At 40.2% G+C, this 16,869-nt stretch overlaps 1 protein-coding gene across 1 annotated transcript; it reads right to left on the minus strand.

The window, feature by feature from the left end:
- Positions 1-1,067: 1,067 nt before the first annotated feature.
- On the minus strand, positions 1,068-14,505 carry LOC148133583 (vomeronasal type-2 receptor 26-like). Its single transcript, XM_087965850.1, has 6 exons — positions 14,342-14,505; positions 11,590-11,881; positions 10,465-11,325; positions 7,367-7,585; positions 7,075-7,201; positions 1,068-1,972 (listed from the first exon to the last, which is right to left on the minus strand). Exons 1-6 carry the CDS (start codon positions 14,503-14,505, stop codon positions 1,068-1,070), a joined length of 2,568 nt encoding a protein of 855 aa, XP_087821976.1.
- Positions 14,506-16,869: the final 2,364 nt, after the last annotated feature.

Consider the following 16,869-nt stretch of genomic DNA (forward strand, 5'->3'; position numbering starts at 1 on the left):
CACCCCCTTGTTTATGGCAACTCGAAAACAGACATAGGAATGTTTTAAAAGTTCACATCTACATTCAAGAAAACATTCATATTATTATTCTTATTTTATTATAAATCACAATATCTTGCTGTTGTGCATATTACTTTTCAAATACTTACCCATAATGAGGATATATATCAAATCTATGAACATATATTTCAAAGCATTTGAATTCTTAGACAACATACTGTCCACTGTATGTAACAGTAAACAGACATTTGCATGCCCAAATAACCAGTCTCTAAGCATGTCTCTTATCCATAAATGCATTAAATAAGCAAGAGACCATCACACAACTATATCTTCCTTACTACTCAATTATGAATGTATTGTATTTAACTTCATCCTTCCTTCCTTCCTTTTCCATAATATTTCAAAAAAAATATCAAGAAGAGCAGGAGTAGGAAAATATCCATCAATATCGATTTCACATGATCTTATTTATTAATAAAGTAAGTTTCTCAGTTAAGTTAAAAGAGAATAAAACAATACAGCTTACTTCAATGCTAGAATTAAAAACCCGTCTAATAGTCAATTGAAAGAAAAATTCAACAGGAAATTTAGCAAAGCCTCAGGAATCAGTGGAAAGAAACATGCCAAAAACAGTGAGACAAACTCAACATATTCTTAAATATGCTTTTGATTAAAATTAATAAAGTGGGAAACCGTCATTTTGGAAACTAATATCCAAGCATCAATGTTTATTATAAAGTTGATCTTTGTGTGGTTGAGGCAACAGGCATTAATGGAAAAAAGTGGGTGATTGTTGCAGATTTACAAGCATTCTGTGATTACTTACATCACTTGATTTCCAATTGTTTAAAGGACAATCCTGCCTCTCATTTCCTATTTTCTAAGAAAGAAAATTAAATTGAAAAACATCCAAAATAAAAAAAAAATCTCCCAATCCCTGCATAAATGGGGGCAGAATGAGGCATTTTAATGGGGTTTTATATTGTGATTTTTAATGTTGTGATCCAGCTGGAGTCACCTGTGTGTAAGTTCGGTGGCAAAATAAATTTGTTTTGTATTTATAATCAGAGATTCTTGTGCCCCATTATATTCTCTCTGCAATTCAGATAGGGCCTAAGTAGGATAATGTGGCATTTGGGGAAAAAGATGCAAACCAAGAGACCAGCCCCAGAGGCCAAGATGGAGAAGATCTCCACAGCCACCATGGACTTCCCTTTGGTGCTCAGGTAGGTGGGAAGGAATGAGATCCAAACACTGCAGAAAACTAGCATGCTGAAAGTTATGAACTTGGCTTCATTAAAGCTGTCGGGCAATTTCCTAGCCAGAAAGGCCACCATGAAACTGATGAGAGCCAGGAAAGCAAGGTAGGTGAGGACAGCATAAAACATCAAAGCTGAGCCTTCATTACATTCCAAGATGGCTTCTCCTACCAAGGTGTGGAAGTCCAAGTTGGGAAATGGGGGAGAGGTTGCCAGCCAGGTGGCACAAATAATTGCTTGGACTAGCGGACAGGATAAAACAATGGAGTTGATCAGTGGTTTTCCTAAGAGTTTTCCTGTCTTGTTCCCTGGCTTGGTGGCCATAAAGGCCAGAACCACCATGATAGTTTTTGCCAGCACAGAGGAAACTGCAAGGGAAAAGACGATGGCAAAGGTAGATTGTCGGAAGAGGCAGGTGAGTTTCCCAGGTTGACCAATAAATAGGAAGGAGCAGAAGAAGCAGAGCAGGAGGGAGACCAGGAGGATGTAGGTGAGATCTCGGTTGTTGGCCTTGACGATTGGTGTGTCACGATGCTTAAGGAAAACCACAAGGACTGTAGATGTGGTCACAAGGAGAAAAAGAGTGAGAGAAACTAAAGCATATCCCAAGTTATCTTGATAGGCAAGGAAGTGCATCTTCTTCACAATGCAGTTATTCTTCTCCTTGTTTGGATATTCATCTTCTGGGCAAGGGTCACAGTGGGCTGCATCTGAAATCAAAAGTCTTTGTCTTAGGTCTTCAGTAGCATCTAACATGATCATCATTCCTCATTCAGGGCAGACATGAGCCTGCAGTGGCCACATGATATACAATGGTAATGATGGAATGATACACTGTGCAAGTTATGGTGCATTAAAAGGTGGAAATCATCCTTCATCCAGGATGAGCCTGGGGATAGGTTGTGGAAAGACAAGGATCTCTTCAGTCCCACCTGGCCTGGCAGGAATAGCCAACACCATAGAAGATAGGCTCAAGATCCTGATGGATTTTGACAAACTTGAATACTGGGCTCTATCTAACAAAATGAAATTCAGTGTCGAGAAAAGTAAAGTTAGGCAAGAAAAACTTAGGCAAGAAAAACCAAAAGTATGCATATAGATTGGGTGAAACCAGGCTCAATAGCAATAACTGTGAGAGGGATCTTGGAGTCTTAGTGGACAACCAGCCAGCCGTGTACAGCAGCATCCCAAAAAGCCAATGCAATCCTAAATTGTATTAACAGGGGGATACAATCAAGATCAAGGGAGGTACTAATACCACTCTATAAAACCTTAGTAAGACCACAGCTACAATACCAGGTTTGGTCACCACACTATAAAAAGATGTTGAGACTCTAAAAAAAAAACAATTGCTACCAACCTGCCTTCCATTGAGGACCTGCTTCCTGCACGAGTCAAAAAGCAGGCTGTGAAAATATCTATAGAACCCTCAAATCCTGGACACAAACTGTTTCAACTCCTTCCCTCAAACGACATTATAGAGCACTGCACACCAGAACAACTAGACACAAGGACAGTTTTTCCCGAACACCATCACTCTGCTAAACAAATAATTCCCACAACACTGTCCAACTATTTACAAAGTCTGCACCGCTATTACTATTAATCTTCTCATCACTCCTTATCACCCATCCCCTCCCACTTGTGACTGTATGACTTAACCTTGCCGCTTGTATTCTTACGTCTTATATTGACTGCTTCTATTGTACCCTGTGACTATTATTAAGTGTTGTACCTTATGATACTTGACCCTTGATGAATGTATCTTTTCTTTAATGCATACTGAGAGCATTTGCATCAAGACAAATTTTGCCAGGTGAGGCTCCATTCAAACTCCAAGAAAGAAAACTTTAGCTTACATTGTTTTAGAGAAAAGGACTTTTACTGAAAATTGATATGGTAGGATCAGAAGAATACAAGATCTGAGGCAACCCAACAGTTCAAATTGGCCATCCAGTCTGAGATGTGTACAATGTCATATGGGGCATCTTCAGGTGGTGGTTGAGACATCTAGCTCTCCAGGACAGTTAGTTTGTTGGTTAGTTTTTGGGGTTTGGGGAAGAAACCACAGAGTCAGGTTGAGTATTCCAGACATTGACCACTCTGTTGCTGAAATCGTATTTCCTGCAATCAAGTTTGGTATGGTTTACCTTGAGTTTCTATCTATTATGTGCTCTTATATTGTTATGGTTGAAGCTGAAGTATTCACTGATAGGTAGGACATTGCAATGTATAATTTTATATACTATACTTCAATTGGACTGAAGGCGGCATAGTTCTAGGTTTTCTAGGTCTAGAATTTCAAGTCTGGTGGCATAAGGTATTCTGCAACAAGTAGAGGAGAACTCTTCTTGTGAAATAATTCTGGAATTTCTCAACTAAGAAATGTAATTAATAGAATTAATAGAAAACTAATAAAATTTATTTTTAAAAAATCTCCAGAACCTGACAGATTGTAACCCAGAGTTCTGAAGGAGCTGACAGATATGATCTCAGAACCATTGTACCATATCTTTTAAAAAATCCTGGAGCACTGGGGAACTACCTGAGGATTGGAAAAGAGCTGATTTGGTTCCCATCTTCAATAAAGGAAACAAAAACAAACCCAGGAAACTACTGGATGGGAAGAGACTGGAAAAAATAATGAAAATCCGGAAACTAAGCAAACAATCTGGAAACATCTAGAAACTAGCAGCCACCATGGGTTTGTTAAAAACAGATCGTGCTAAACTGATCTTATTTCATTCTTTAACAAAGTGACTAACATAATAGACCAACAAAATGCTAAGGACTAGTGTATTTAAATTTCAGCAAGGCATTTGACAAAGTAGACCACAACCTACTTCTTGTTAAACTAGAAAAATGTGAGATAGACAGCATTATCACAAGATGGATTTGTAACTGGCTGACAGACTATACTCAATGAGTATAGTATAATGGCACATGTCTACATGGAGATAAATAAGCAATGGGGTAATACAAGATTCCATCTTGAGAGCAATATTCTTCAATATTTTCATAAATGACTTAGATGAGGGAATAGAAGGGGAACTCATCAAATTTGCAGATGACATTAAGCTGGCAGCAATAGACAACACTCCAGAAGACAAGCTCAAGGTCCAAAAAGATCTTAACAGAGTTGAAAAATGGGGTCCATCCAATAACATAAAATGTAATGTGGAGAAAAGCATGGTTTTACATCTACAGGTGAAACTCAAAAAAAATAGAATATTGTGCAAAAGTTCATTTATTTCAGTAATGCAACTTAAAAGGTGAAACTCATATATGAGACAGACTCATTATATGCAAAGCAAGATAGTTCAAGTCGTGATTTGTCATAATTGAGATGATTATGGTTACAGCTCATGAAAAACCCAAATCCACAATCTCAGAAAATTAGAATATTACATGCAATCAATAAAACAAGGATTGTACATAGAATAACATCGGACCTCTGAAAAGCATAAGCATGCATATGTACTCAGTACTTGGTTTGGGCCCCTTTTGCAGCAATTACTGCCTCAATGAGGCGTGGCATGGAAGCTATCAGCCTGTGGCACTGCTGAGGGTTATGGAAGACCAGGATGCTTCAATAGCGGCCTTCAGCTCTTCTGCATTTTTCGGTCTCATGTCTCTCATCCTTCTCTTGGCAATGTCCCATATGGGGTTCAGGTCAGGCGAGTTTGCTGGCCAATCAAGCACAGTAATCCCATGGTCATTGAACCAGGTTTTGGTGCTTTTGGCAGTGTGGACAGGTGCCAAGTCCTGCTGGAAAATGAAGTCAGCATCCCCATAAAGCTCGTCTGCAGAAGGAAGCATGAAGTGTTTCAAAATCTCCTGGTAGATGACTGCATTGACCCTGGACTTAATGAAGCACAGTGGACCAACACCAGCAGATGACATGGCTCCCAACAGACTGTGAAAACTTCACATTGGACTTCAAGCATCTTGCAGTGTGTGCCTCTCCATTCTTCCTCCAGACTCTGGGTCCTTGGTTTCCAAATGAAATGCAAAAGTTGCTCTCATCAGAAAAGAGGACTTTGGACCACTGAGCAACAGACCAGTTCCTTTTGTCTTTAGCCCAGGTAAGATACTTCTGACGTTTATTGTTCAGGAGCGGCTTGACAAGAGGAATACAACATTTGAAGCCCATGTCCAGAATCCATCTGTGTGGTGGCTCTTGATGCACTGACTCCAGCCTCAGTCCACTCCTTGTGAAAGTCCCTAACACTTTTGAATGGCCTTTTCCTGACAATCCTCTTTAGGCTGCGGTCATCCCTGCTGCTTGTGAACCTTTTTCTTCCACACTTTTCCCTTCCACATAACTTTCTATTAATGTGCTTTGATACAGCACTTTGGGAACATCCATGTTCTTTTGCAATTACCTTTTGAGGCTTTCCCTCCTTATGGAGGGTGTCAATGATGGTTTTCTGCACAACTGTCAGGTCAGCAGTCTTTCCCATGATTGTGATTCCTACTGAACCACAGTCTAATTAGAGAACCAGACTGAGAGACCATTTAAAGGCTCAGGAACCCTTTGCAGGTATTATGGCTTAATTAGCTGATTAGAGTGGGACACTTTGAACCTAGAATATTGAACCTTTTCACAATATTCTAATTTTATGAGATTGTGGATTTGGGGTTTTCATGAGCCATAATCATCTCAATTATGACACATCACGGCTTGAACTATCTTGCTTTGCATGTAATGAGTCTTTCTCATATATTAGGTTCACCTTTTAAGTTGCATTACTGAAATAAATGAACTTTTGCACGATATTCTAATTTTTAGAGTTTCACCTGTACATAGGAAAAACCAATGGCACAAGTACAGATTAGGTGAAACTTGGCTCAAAAACAGTAACTGTGAGAGGGATCTTGGAGTCTTAATGGAAAATCACTTCAACAAGAACCAGGGTGACAGCAGCCAAAAAAGCTAATACAATTCTTGGTTGCATAAACCGAGGTATAGAATTATGTGAAGTATTAGTACCACTTTATAAAGCCTTAGTAAGGTCACACCTAGAGTACTGTGTCCAGTTTTGGTCACCATATTATAAAAAAGATGTTGAGACTTTGGGAAAAGTGCAAAGAAGAGCAACTAAGTTGATTAAAAGTCTGGAGACAAAAGCATGTGAAGAACAGGAATTGCATGGCATGCCAGTCTAGAGAAACGAAGGACTAGGGGTGACATGATAGCAGTCTTCCAGTATTTGAGGGGCTGCACAAAGAGGAGGGGGTCAATTTATTTTCAAAGCATCAAAGGGCAGGACAAGAAACAATGGATGGAAACCAACGAAGCTGAGAAGCAACCTGGAATTAAGGAGAAACTTCTGAACAGTGAAGACAATTAACCCGTGGAACAGCTTGCCACCAGAAGTTGTAGGGACTTCATTACTGAGGTTTTTAAGAAAAGACTGGACACCCACCTATCTGAATTGGTATAGGTCCTCCTGTTTGAGCAGGGAGGGTGGGCTAGAAGACCTCCAAGGTTCCTTCCAGCTCTATTGTGATTGTCTCTTACTGTTCTAAAAGACATGGAAAATCCAGCCCATAATCCTGAAAAACTGCTGCTAATAACTTACAAAATACAGAATATCAGAGTTGGAGGGGACCTCAGAGGTCTTCTGGTCCCAACACCCTGCTCAAACAGAGGACCCTTAAAGAAGGCTGCATTCAATCGGCCACTCTTTAAATTTTGCCATTTTGATTTGCTCAACTGATCTGCTCCCTCAGCTTCTCCTTCAATCCTCTCCATCCAGCCACGCAAGACCTTCTCATTTGGCTTTGAGGAACGGCTTGAGCAACTTGCCTGTTTGATTAGAAATAGTCCCTTCTGGGCAAGAAACACATTCGTAGCAACAAATGGGCCTCCCCTCTGCAACTTTCCTGGCTTGTCCTAGAAGGCAATGCTTCACACATCGGGAGAAAGGCTTTGTCTGAAATGAGAGATCTTAGAGTTGAGGTTAGAAACATTCATCGTGGCTACAGGATCTGTATGAAAATGGTTCCTCTCGCTCCATTCTAATTAGAGTTTTTATCTCAACAACCCCTTCCCCTTCTCTGATTTTTCATGAACCTTGGAAGAAGCATTTGGTCTCCACCTGTTTGGCCCACACGATGGCATCAGGGTCGATGCTGAAACCTTCAGCTGAAGGAGCCTCTGGATCAACCCATCCAACTTTCTCTCGAAGGATTGTCATATTTGCAAAGACAACCCAGTTGAGGAGGTCAAATCCTGCATCTTTCATCCCTGTTTCTGAAAAGGAGACTTCCTCCCCAGCGGTGTTGTTAAAGACTATGTTCCTCAAGAAAATGTTGATCTGAAAATTGTACAACAAGCAATGAACAGCAAGTCCATAAAAGTGAAGAAGGTCAAAGAAGGAGATTTTTTTAAAAACAACAACAAACAAACAACTGCAATATGTGAAAGGAGACAAGACCTCACTCAAACAACGAGTCCTGGCAGACACCATGCTGGGCATGGATCCCGCCCAGAGCCGAGCAATGCTGGTGAGGAAGGCCAAAACCTGACACCTCCTATACGGGGTCCTCCACGCAACTGCCTGTATCTGGGTGCCCAGCAGCCCACCTGGCCCTCCATTGCGTGTTGATGTCAAAGATGCCAGAGAGCTGCCAAGCGAGTGCCAGAGAGGCTCCCTGAATTCAAGCCTGCCAACTGATAGATGAGGAAGATCAGCGTTCATACTCTAAATAGTAAAGCAATAGCACTGAGAAAATGTAGCATGTAAGGAAAGAGGAGGGAAAGAGGTGGCTTATTTCTGGCTGATACTTTAATGAGGCATTCAAACTGCTAGCAAAAGCAATTCACAAAGAGAAACAAAGACAGGTTTAAATATGGCTGCTGGGGAACCTAAATTGGGGGTTGATGACCTATTTCAAAAAGTTAAGTATTGTCTTCTTGTTTGGTCAACCTAGAGCCGTGATGCTGGTTGTATTTCCTGCAATCAAGTTTGGTGCGATTAACCTTGAGTTTGTATCTATTGTTTGCTCTTGTATTGTTATGGTTGAAGCTGAAGTATTCATTAAAATAAATATTAAAATAAAGTTAAAATAAATATATGCCAATAAAATCATTTATTATTTTAAAGTGTAGATATAAGAATTGATAGTGAGTAGTCAACCACTGAATAGAATTTTAAATGGATTTATTTGAGGAGACCAACAAAGAAAAAAGTAAAATTTGAATTAGTTCAAGATGTAAAAAAAAAAAACACAAGAAAAAACTCAAGAAAACGATTGGTGCACTAATAGGAGATGATGGCAGGAGGGAGAAAATGGAATTTCTTAATTCATCCTTTGCATCTGTCTTCACACAAAAAGAAAAAAAGAAACCAGCCCAACCTATCAAAAGCAGTATTGTAAAAGGCAGGTTAAAAGTATAAATCAGAATAGGCAAGAAAATAGTAAGAGAACTATGAGATCAAACATAACCATAAAAGACAGACCAGAAATAAAAGTTAAAATAAGCAAAAAAATAGTAAGAGAACACCTGTCTGATCTTGATGAAAACAAATCACCGGAGCCTGATGGATTACATCCCAGAGTTTTAAAGGAGCTGGCAGAGGTCATCTCAGAACCACTGCACCACATCTTTCAAAAATCCTGGATCACCGGGGAACTACCAGAGGACTGGAAAAGAGCTAATGTGGTTCCCATCTTCAAAAAAGGAAGAAAAAAAAAACAGACCCAGGAAACTATAGACCAGTCAGCCTAAAATCAATACCTGGGAAGATACTGGAAAAGATAATTAAAAAACAGATCTGACAACATCTAGAAACAAGTAAAGTAATAACTAGCAGTCAGCACGGGTTTGTTAAAAACAGATCATGCCAAACCAATCTTATTTCATTCGTCAACACAGTGACTAAATTAGTAGACCAGCAAAATGCTGTGGACATAATATGCAGTACTTAGACTTCAACAAGGCATTCGACAAAGTAGACCACAAACTACTTCTTGATAAGTTAGAAGAATGTGCAGTAGATAGCAAGAATGGATTTGTAACTGGCTGACAAACCATATTCAACTAGTCGTCCTTAATGGGACTACATCTACACAGAGGAGAACGAGCAGTGGGGTACCCCAAGGCTCCGTCTTAGGCCCTGGACTCTTCAATTCTTCATAAATTATTTAGACAAGGGAATAGAAGTGAAACTCATCAAATGTGCAGATGACACCAAGCTGGCAAGAATAGCCAACACCCCAATAGACAAGCTTAGGATGCAAAAGGATCTCAACAGATTTGAACAATGGGCCCTATCCAACAAAATGACAGAAAAGCGAGGATTTAGATTTAGGAAGGAAGAACCAATGCTACAAGTACAAATTAGATGAAACTTGGTTTTAAAACAATAACTGCGAGAGGGACCTTGGAATCCTAGTGGACAATCAATTAAATGGGAGCCAGCAATGTTCAGCAGCCACCAAAAAAGAAAATACAATCCTTGGTTGTATAAACATAGGCATAGAATCAAAATCACATGAAGTATTAGTACCACTTTACAAAACCTTAGTAAGGCCACACCTGGAATACCTGCATCCAGTTTTGGTCACCACATTATAAAAAAGATTTTGAGACTTTGGAAAAAGTGCAGAGATGAGCAAATAAAATTATTAAAGGCCCGGAGATTAAAATATATGAAGAATGATTGCAAGATTTAGATTTGGCTAATCTAGAGAAAAGACGAAGGGTGACATGATAGCAGTACTCCAGTATTTGAAGGGCTGCCACAAAGAGGAGGCAGTCAACTTATTCTCCAAAGCACAACAGGAAAACTATGGATGGAAACTAATCAAGGAGATAAGCAATCTAGAATTAAGAAGAAATTTCCTAACTGTGAGAACAATTAACCAGTGGAACAGGTGGCCTTCAGAAGTTGTGGGTGCTCCATCACTGCAGGTTTTTAGGAAAAGACTGGACAGCCATTTGTCTGAAATAGGATAGGGTCTCCTGCTTGAAAAGGGGGTTGGACTAGAAGATCTCCTTATGAATCTGCTGCTGACAAGAGGAGAAATTTCTGTAAATGTCAAAATATGAGATTTGTTTAAAAGAGTGGGAAAAATAGTCAGACAAGACAATGGAGATGAAAGGCAAAAGTTTATAAGTCCTAAAAGAGTGTTAAGTGAAGGTAACCAAGGGAAGGAAGGATTCCTTGGCCAGAAGGGAAGGAGATGTTACCTGCCAGGGTTTCACAGAGAGGTGAAGGTGTGGCTTCTCTCTGCCCCTCTTCAATGCCCGTTGTGATTCCCATGTATACGCAGCATGTAATGCGTGTGCTACAGAATAGGCAGCATTGTAGATGCTGTAGCTGAAACCGGTCATCTTTCCATCAAAGACGGAGTATGGGAGGGTGTCCAGGTTCTCCTCCCCGGTGCAAACTCTTCGGCCATCAGGTGAAGCTAGACCTGCCTTCAAAACTTCACAGTCAAATACAACTTCCCACCATTTGGGGAGAAAGATGTCTCCGTGGGGCTCATGTGGATTCAGAGCCCAGAGATAGTCTTTGAATCCTGGCACTGGGCTTGTGTGAACCGTGATAGACAAAGCACCATGGAGGGATTTTAATTTCTCCCACTCATAGTGATAGCCAATAGCTGAAAACTCCCATTGGGTGGTGAGAATCCAGACCTTCCCAAAAGTAGCTTGGTTCTCTTCTTCATAACAGGAGAGGGCTATTAAAAGGCTTTGCAGGGAATGTGAATCCCCAGAAATAATAACAACTTGAGCATCACTGTTCATAATGGTCCAAAGCACATCTATTTGATCTCTATGCAATACATTGAATATTGAGATTCGGGGCAAGATCTGTTTTACAAAGTGTATGCAAATGTCATTCTGGGCAAGGGTGGCTTCAAAAATCCGGATGAAATGGTCACTGCTCTCTGACCTCTGAACAATCACCCCGATCCAGTTCCACTGGAAATAGAGAAAGAGCCGGACAATGGCTGCATTCTGTAGGTGATACTGGGGATCGATCTGGTAGAAGGTGGGGAACTGGCTCTTATCCCTCAAAACAGGGTCAGAGAAGCGATAACCTAGCTGAGAGGAGGGTGGAGATGGAAGAAAAGGAAGAAGTTAAGCAAAGAAAATAGTATCTGTATTTTTTGTTACTAATGTCAGACCATCTAGATTAACAGAGTATCTTATTCTAGACTCCAATCCCCACAATTTTGCACCTTCATAATGTGTTTTCTACCCATCACAGAATCGGCTCTGCAGGTTGTTGGCAGTAACCACACAAGGCAGAACCAACAGCATTACATCGGCATTCCCCCTTTCATTATGTTATGTTGTCCAAGTTACCTGAGAGGTCTTGAAATAGCCAAACAGGGTTGCCATGTGGTACGAGGTTCTGGAGTTGAGACCTCCAAGGACAGAGAGAAGGTTATCCTGTGTGTCGCACTTATAGTTGGGAAACACTTTTCCCCGGCTGGAGAGCAGAGACAGGCTGACATCTTGGGTCATGCTTGCATACTGGTTCTCTTCATAGATGCGGAATCCCAGGGTGATGTTGGGGAGAAGCTGTGGGTCTCTGTTGACCTCCCGGATGGCAAATGCCAAGGCCAGGATGTGTTGGTAGTTCTTGGGAATAGGCCTTTGTTGCAAGTGTTGGAGGACAAAAATTAGACAGCAGCAGGAGAGAGATGTACTGTATATGGTTAAGAAAACATTACCAGGGTTCTAGGAGTTAATCAGACCAATACAAATTAGTCGATCTAATTTACTGCTGTCAGAAAACATGGTTGCTGTTAATCACTTGATCCTGTTTCTATTGCCAACAGTGTTATGACAAAGCCTCCTCTCCCTCACCCCCTACAGGACATTTTTGTGAGTTGGTGCACAAATTGTAATTTACAGTATGAGCTCAGTTCAAGTCTGTATTGACTTTTCTGAAATGAATTTCTCAATCCAGGTAAGGAAAGGTGGCTGATCATCTTGATAAAGCTGCACACTTTATTATATCCTTGGTCTTGGAAATCTTTACAAGCTGACAACATCTGCCCTGTATTCTCAGGCAGTTATTCCCAATCTGGCAGCCTTCAACTATCACGTTATCAGAGTCTGGATTCCCCAACTGGTGTTAAGGAAAACAAACTAAATAGAATGTGCAGTGAAGTCAGATAGGAAGACAGGTAAATGTGTGAGATAAGCCTTCTCGTTAACACGCAGTAAAAATACAGATACGCTTGTGCTATCAAAATTATAATTTATTCCATTTAAGAATTATAGCATAGTCATAATAAACAGTCCATTAGTCATATACCAAATTCAGTCAAGTCTTGTCGAGGATACTCTAATTGCAAAGTCCGTGTCGAATAGCCAGTGTCAGTACACATATAATAAATCTGTCCAAAACTTATCTTCTCTCCGATGAGAAATATCTTCAAAGTAATCCAACACTTCTTCTCCTCCCTGATCCAGCAAGAACGCAGTCTTCAATAAGCCAGCCAGTAAGAGTCAGAGAGTGCCTTGCTGCTTATATAGTACTTTTACAGCTGCACCCTTAATTACATTCCTTTAGCTTAAAGTCACATACACTTTATCTGACAAACCATGATTCATCATTTTATTATCTTTACCCAAAACAGTTAGGGTAAAACAATGTTATCCCTAACACTTTTCAATTAGGAGCCTTTATAAATCCAACACATTAAATTAAATTAAATGTCTGACCAGATTGACTTTTGCTAGCCAGCAATGATTTACCTGATATATCTGGAAAGCAATTTTAGTGTCTCAGAATGTGGAACTTTTTCTGCTGGGGATTCTCAAAGAAACTCATCTAGAAGTGCCCAGGATTAACAGGAGTTTTAAATTAGAATTAAATTGAATGCCTGGCCAAAGTAATTTTTGCTAGCTAGCAATTATTAAACTGATATATCTGGTGACACCCCCCCTCCAGTTAGAAAGAGTCCTTTCAATGTCTCAGAATATTTATTTATTTATTTATTTATTTATTTATTTATTTATTTATTTGATTTGCCAATTGTTTACAAGATAATAAGTATAAGTGTATACATAGTTGTGAATACATGAAATGGGTACATATAAGAAAAATAAAAGAATAAGAGAAACAATAGGACAGGGACTGTAGGCACGTTGGTGCGCTTATGCACGCCCCCTACAGACCTCTTAGGAAAGGGGTGAGGTCAATAGTAGACAGTCTAAGGTTAAAGTTTTTGGGGTTTGGGGAAGAGACTACAGGGTCGGGTAGAGTATTCCGGACATTGACCACTCTATTGCTGAAGTCGTATTTCCTGCAATCAAGTTTGGTGCGGTTTACTTTGAGTTTGTATCTATTGTGTGCTCTTGTGTTGTTATGGTTGAAGCTGAAGTATTCATTGACAGGTAGGACATTGCAATGTATGATTTTATATACCATGCTTAAGTCAGACCGAAGACGGCGTAATTCAAGGTTTTCTAGTTCTAGAATTTCAAGTCTGGTGGCATAAGGTATTCTACAACGAGTAGAAGAGTGGAGAACTCTTCTTGTGAAATATTTCTGGACTTTCTCAATTGTGCTAATATCAGATACGTAATGAGGGTTCCAGACTGATGAACTGTATTATGGAACTCTTTCTGTTGGGGATTGTCCAAGGAGCTCACTCTACTGACCTAGACATGCCCAGGATTAACAGGAGATTGGTGGGAAGCCAGACTTGGTGGGACAAAAGACCTTCTCTACATGGAATGTAATGAAAGCATGGAGTTAGAAATCATCAGAGTAATGAGTTGGGAAGATGAGTTCAATCCAGCTATATAACATTATTTCTTCCCAAGTTCAGCCCAAACTGGTTTCTCTGCAATGCATGCCTTGCCTACAGGAATATGGAGACAAGGTTGACTCTCTTGTGTGACAAGCTATTCTTCATCACTGAAAAGTAAGAATGCTTGAGAAGGGAATTAGGAGACTGAATCATCAAGCAAAACCTTGTATCCTAATTAGGAAGGTTCTGCATCAAAATAAGCTAGGTGGGATTTAAATCTGCCCCATCTTCAAGACTGCCCTTTCCATGTTGCCCTGACAAAAAAAGACCATAGAGGAAATACTTACAGAGTATAGGCATCCCAATCACCAGGAGGCTCATGTAAAGGAAACATTGGCACTACAGAAATGGAGAGAGGCAGGTTTCCACCAATAATAAGATCTCCAGGTCTGTAATAGTCTTTTTGTGTTTGATAAGGTCTCCTCCAGAAGCAGTTTGGCTTCAGGGCCATCTGGACAGATGCAGACAAGGACCATAGCAACATTAAAAGCCAACTCATTGTCCACAGAAAGATAACTTCTACCTAGAGCATGTCAATGAAGGATGATGTAGAGAATGTGATGCTCTGATGACTTCAGAGAGCTCAAGTTGGGTTTTAAGTCTTTAAGATAAGTATTCATCTCAGATCCAGCTTTAAAGGGACCCAGAGATATCATTCAGCGCATGCTAAGTAAACAAGTTTTGGCCTGACACAAACCTCTTTATGTCTAGGGAGAGTTAATCATTAGAAATCCACTGAGATGAAGTAAGAATTAGTAGTGTTTTATGCATCCCAAGAGAGGGAAATATTCACATTATCCCTATAACACTGAGGTCCTTGACATTTTAGCAAGAGGAAAACCTATTTGTGATACCACAATTGTTAGCCTTTTTCTGTGATTTTGACAACTGTGACTGGAGAGTGTTAAGCCTGGATTCCCCAACGGGTGTTAAGGAAAACAAACTAAACAGAACGTGCAGCGAAGTCAGATAGGAAGACAGGTAAATGTGTGAGATAAGTTTTCTAGTTAACATGCAGTAAAATTAAATTTTAACAAAGCCAAGTTCATTACTTTCAGCATGTTGGTCTTTTGCAGTGTTTGGATCAGCTTCCTCCCCACCTACCTGAGCACCAAAGGGAAGTCCATGGTGGCTTTGGAGATCTTTTCCATCTTGGCCTCTGGGGCTGGTCTCTTGGCTTGCATCTTTTCCCCCAAATGCTACATTGTCTTACTGAGACCAGCCCCAGAGGCCAAGATGGAAAAGATCTCCAAAGCCACCATGGACTTCCCTTTGGTGCTCAGGTAGGTGGGGAGGAAGCTGATCCAAACACTGCAAAAGACCAACATGCTGAAAGTAATGAACTTGGCTTTGTTAAAATTTAATCACTACCAAAAAAAGAAGAATACAAGCAGGAAATTATACAAATCATCAGAAGACTATGGAAACAAATATATACACATGTACACATTGATATGGCGCCTAACCTTCTAAAACACTAAAATAATAAAATATCTAATCAAAAGGAATAAAATTGAAATATATATTTCTTGAAATAAAGAACTTATCTTTAACAGAAAGCTTTCTTTCTACATAGGGAACTGAGCCTCACTGTGAATGTCAGCATTCCAATAACAAACTCTAAACCAATAAACTCCAAGACAGGCAGTTTCTCAAAGTTCCATTTTATTAGAGTTGTCATATTGGGACATCTGGGAAAACCCGAATCTGAGAGTTCCAGGTTTTCCCTTCCTAAAAGAAAATAAAAAATCCCTCCCTGCACCCACCAGTCCATCACATGTCCAATCATAATTATGTAATCCACATAACATCAGAGATATTGTTCCACCATTGTGTTCAAACGTTCTGAGGCTCCATTCGAAGCTGAATGGAATGCACAGCTAAGTCCTTGGGATGATCCAATACTTCTCAGGAATTCTTTCCAAAAACTTTGTCGTGAATTGGACTCCTCTGTCTGATATTATTTGGCACAGCACCCCGTGAAGCCAGTATATTTGCTTCACAAACTTCTTAGCTAGTTTTTTAGCTGAGGGTAGTCCAGAGCAAGTGGTGAAATGGGCTTGCTTAGGAAATAAATCAATCACAGTCCAAATTACTGTGTTCCATCCACTTTCTGGGAGTTCAACTATAAAGTCCATGGAAATTTCCTCCCAGGGCCTAGTAGGCTCAGCCACTTGTTGGAGGAGCCAAGACAGTTTTCCTCATCTCGTTTTCATTGTAGCACAAATAGAACAACTTTTGGCATAATCTTAGACATCACCCTTCATTTTTGGCCACCAAAATTGTCTTCTAGACAGATGGAGGGTTTTTAAAAATCCAAAGTGGCCACCTAGCTATGAGTCATGACTCCAACATAGTACCAACAGCCTTAAATTGAGGCACGTAAAGTTTGGACCCTTTCCATGCTAATCCACCCCTTAAGGTCAGGTTGTCTCAGTTCTCTGCAAACCACCAGTCAGTCAAAAGTGCTGCTTTTAGGTCCATGGTTAATTTGTCCTCGGGGGGAGGTTGGTGTTTGGCTTGGCCCCTAGTGGTGGCTTGGGCTGCAACTTGTATTTCTAAAATCATTGCATGGACAACTTCTTCTCGGTGGCTGTCATATTAGGGTTTTCTTGATAGTGCATCCAGCAGTAAATTCTTCCCCCCTGGTATATATTTTAGTTTGAAATTAAATCATTTAAAGTATTAAGTCCAGTGAACCTGTTTGGGGAATAGCTTCTGGAGAGTTTTCAGGGCTTCAAGGTTTTTGTGGTCAGTCCATATCTCAAATGGCTCCTTGGCCCCTTCTAAGAAGAGTTTCCAGGAAAGGAGAGCC

This window comes from Notechis scutatus, chromosome 1 (genome assembly GCF_049901735.1).
Source record: "Notechis scutatus isolate UNSWTSFEM ecotype Mainland chromosome 1, rNotScu1.2, whole genome shotgun sequence".
Taxonomy (NCBI): domain Eukaryota; kingdom Metazoa; phylum Chordata; class Lepidosauria; order Squamata; family Elapidae; genus Notechis; species Notechis scutatus.

Excerpts from the sequence above, each read along its gene's own strand:
- LOC148133583 (XM_087965850.1), bottom strand. The coding sequence starts at position 14,505 with ATGGCCCTGAAGCCAAACTGCTTCTGGAGGAGACCTTATCAAACACAA. Across the intron at positions 7,586-10,464 it reads TCTCTGTGAAACCCTGGCAG|ATCAACATTTTCTTGAGGAA; the intron begins GTAACATCTCCT and ends TACAATTTTCAG. Across the intron at positions 7,202-7,366 it reads CCATCGTGTGGGCCAAACAG|ACAAAGCCTTTCTCCCGATG; the intron begins GTGGAGACCAAA and ends CTCTCATTTCAG.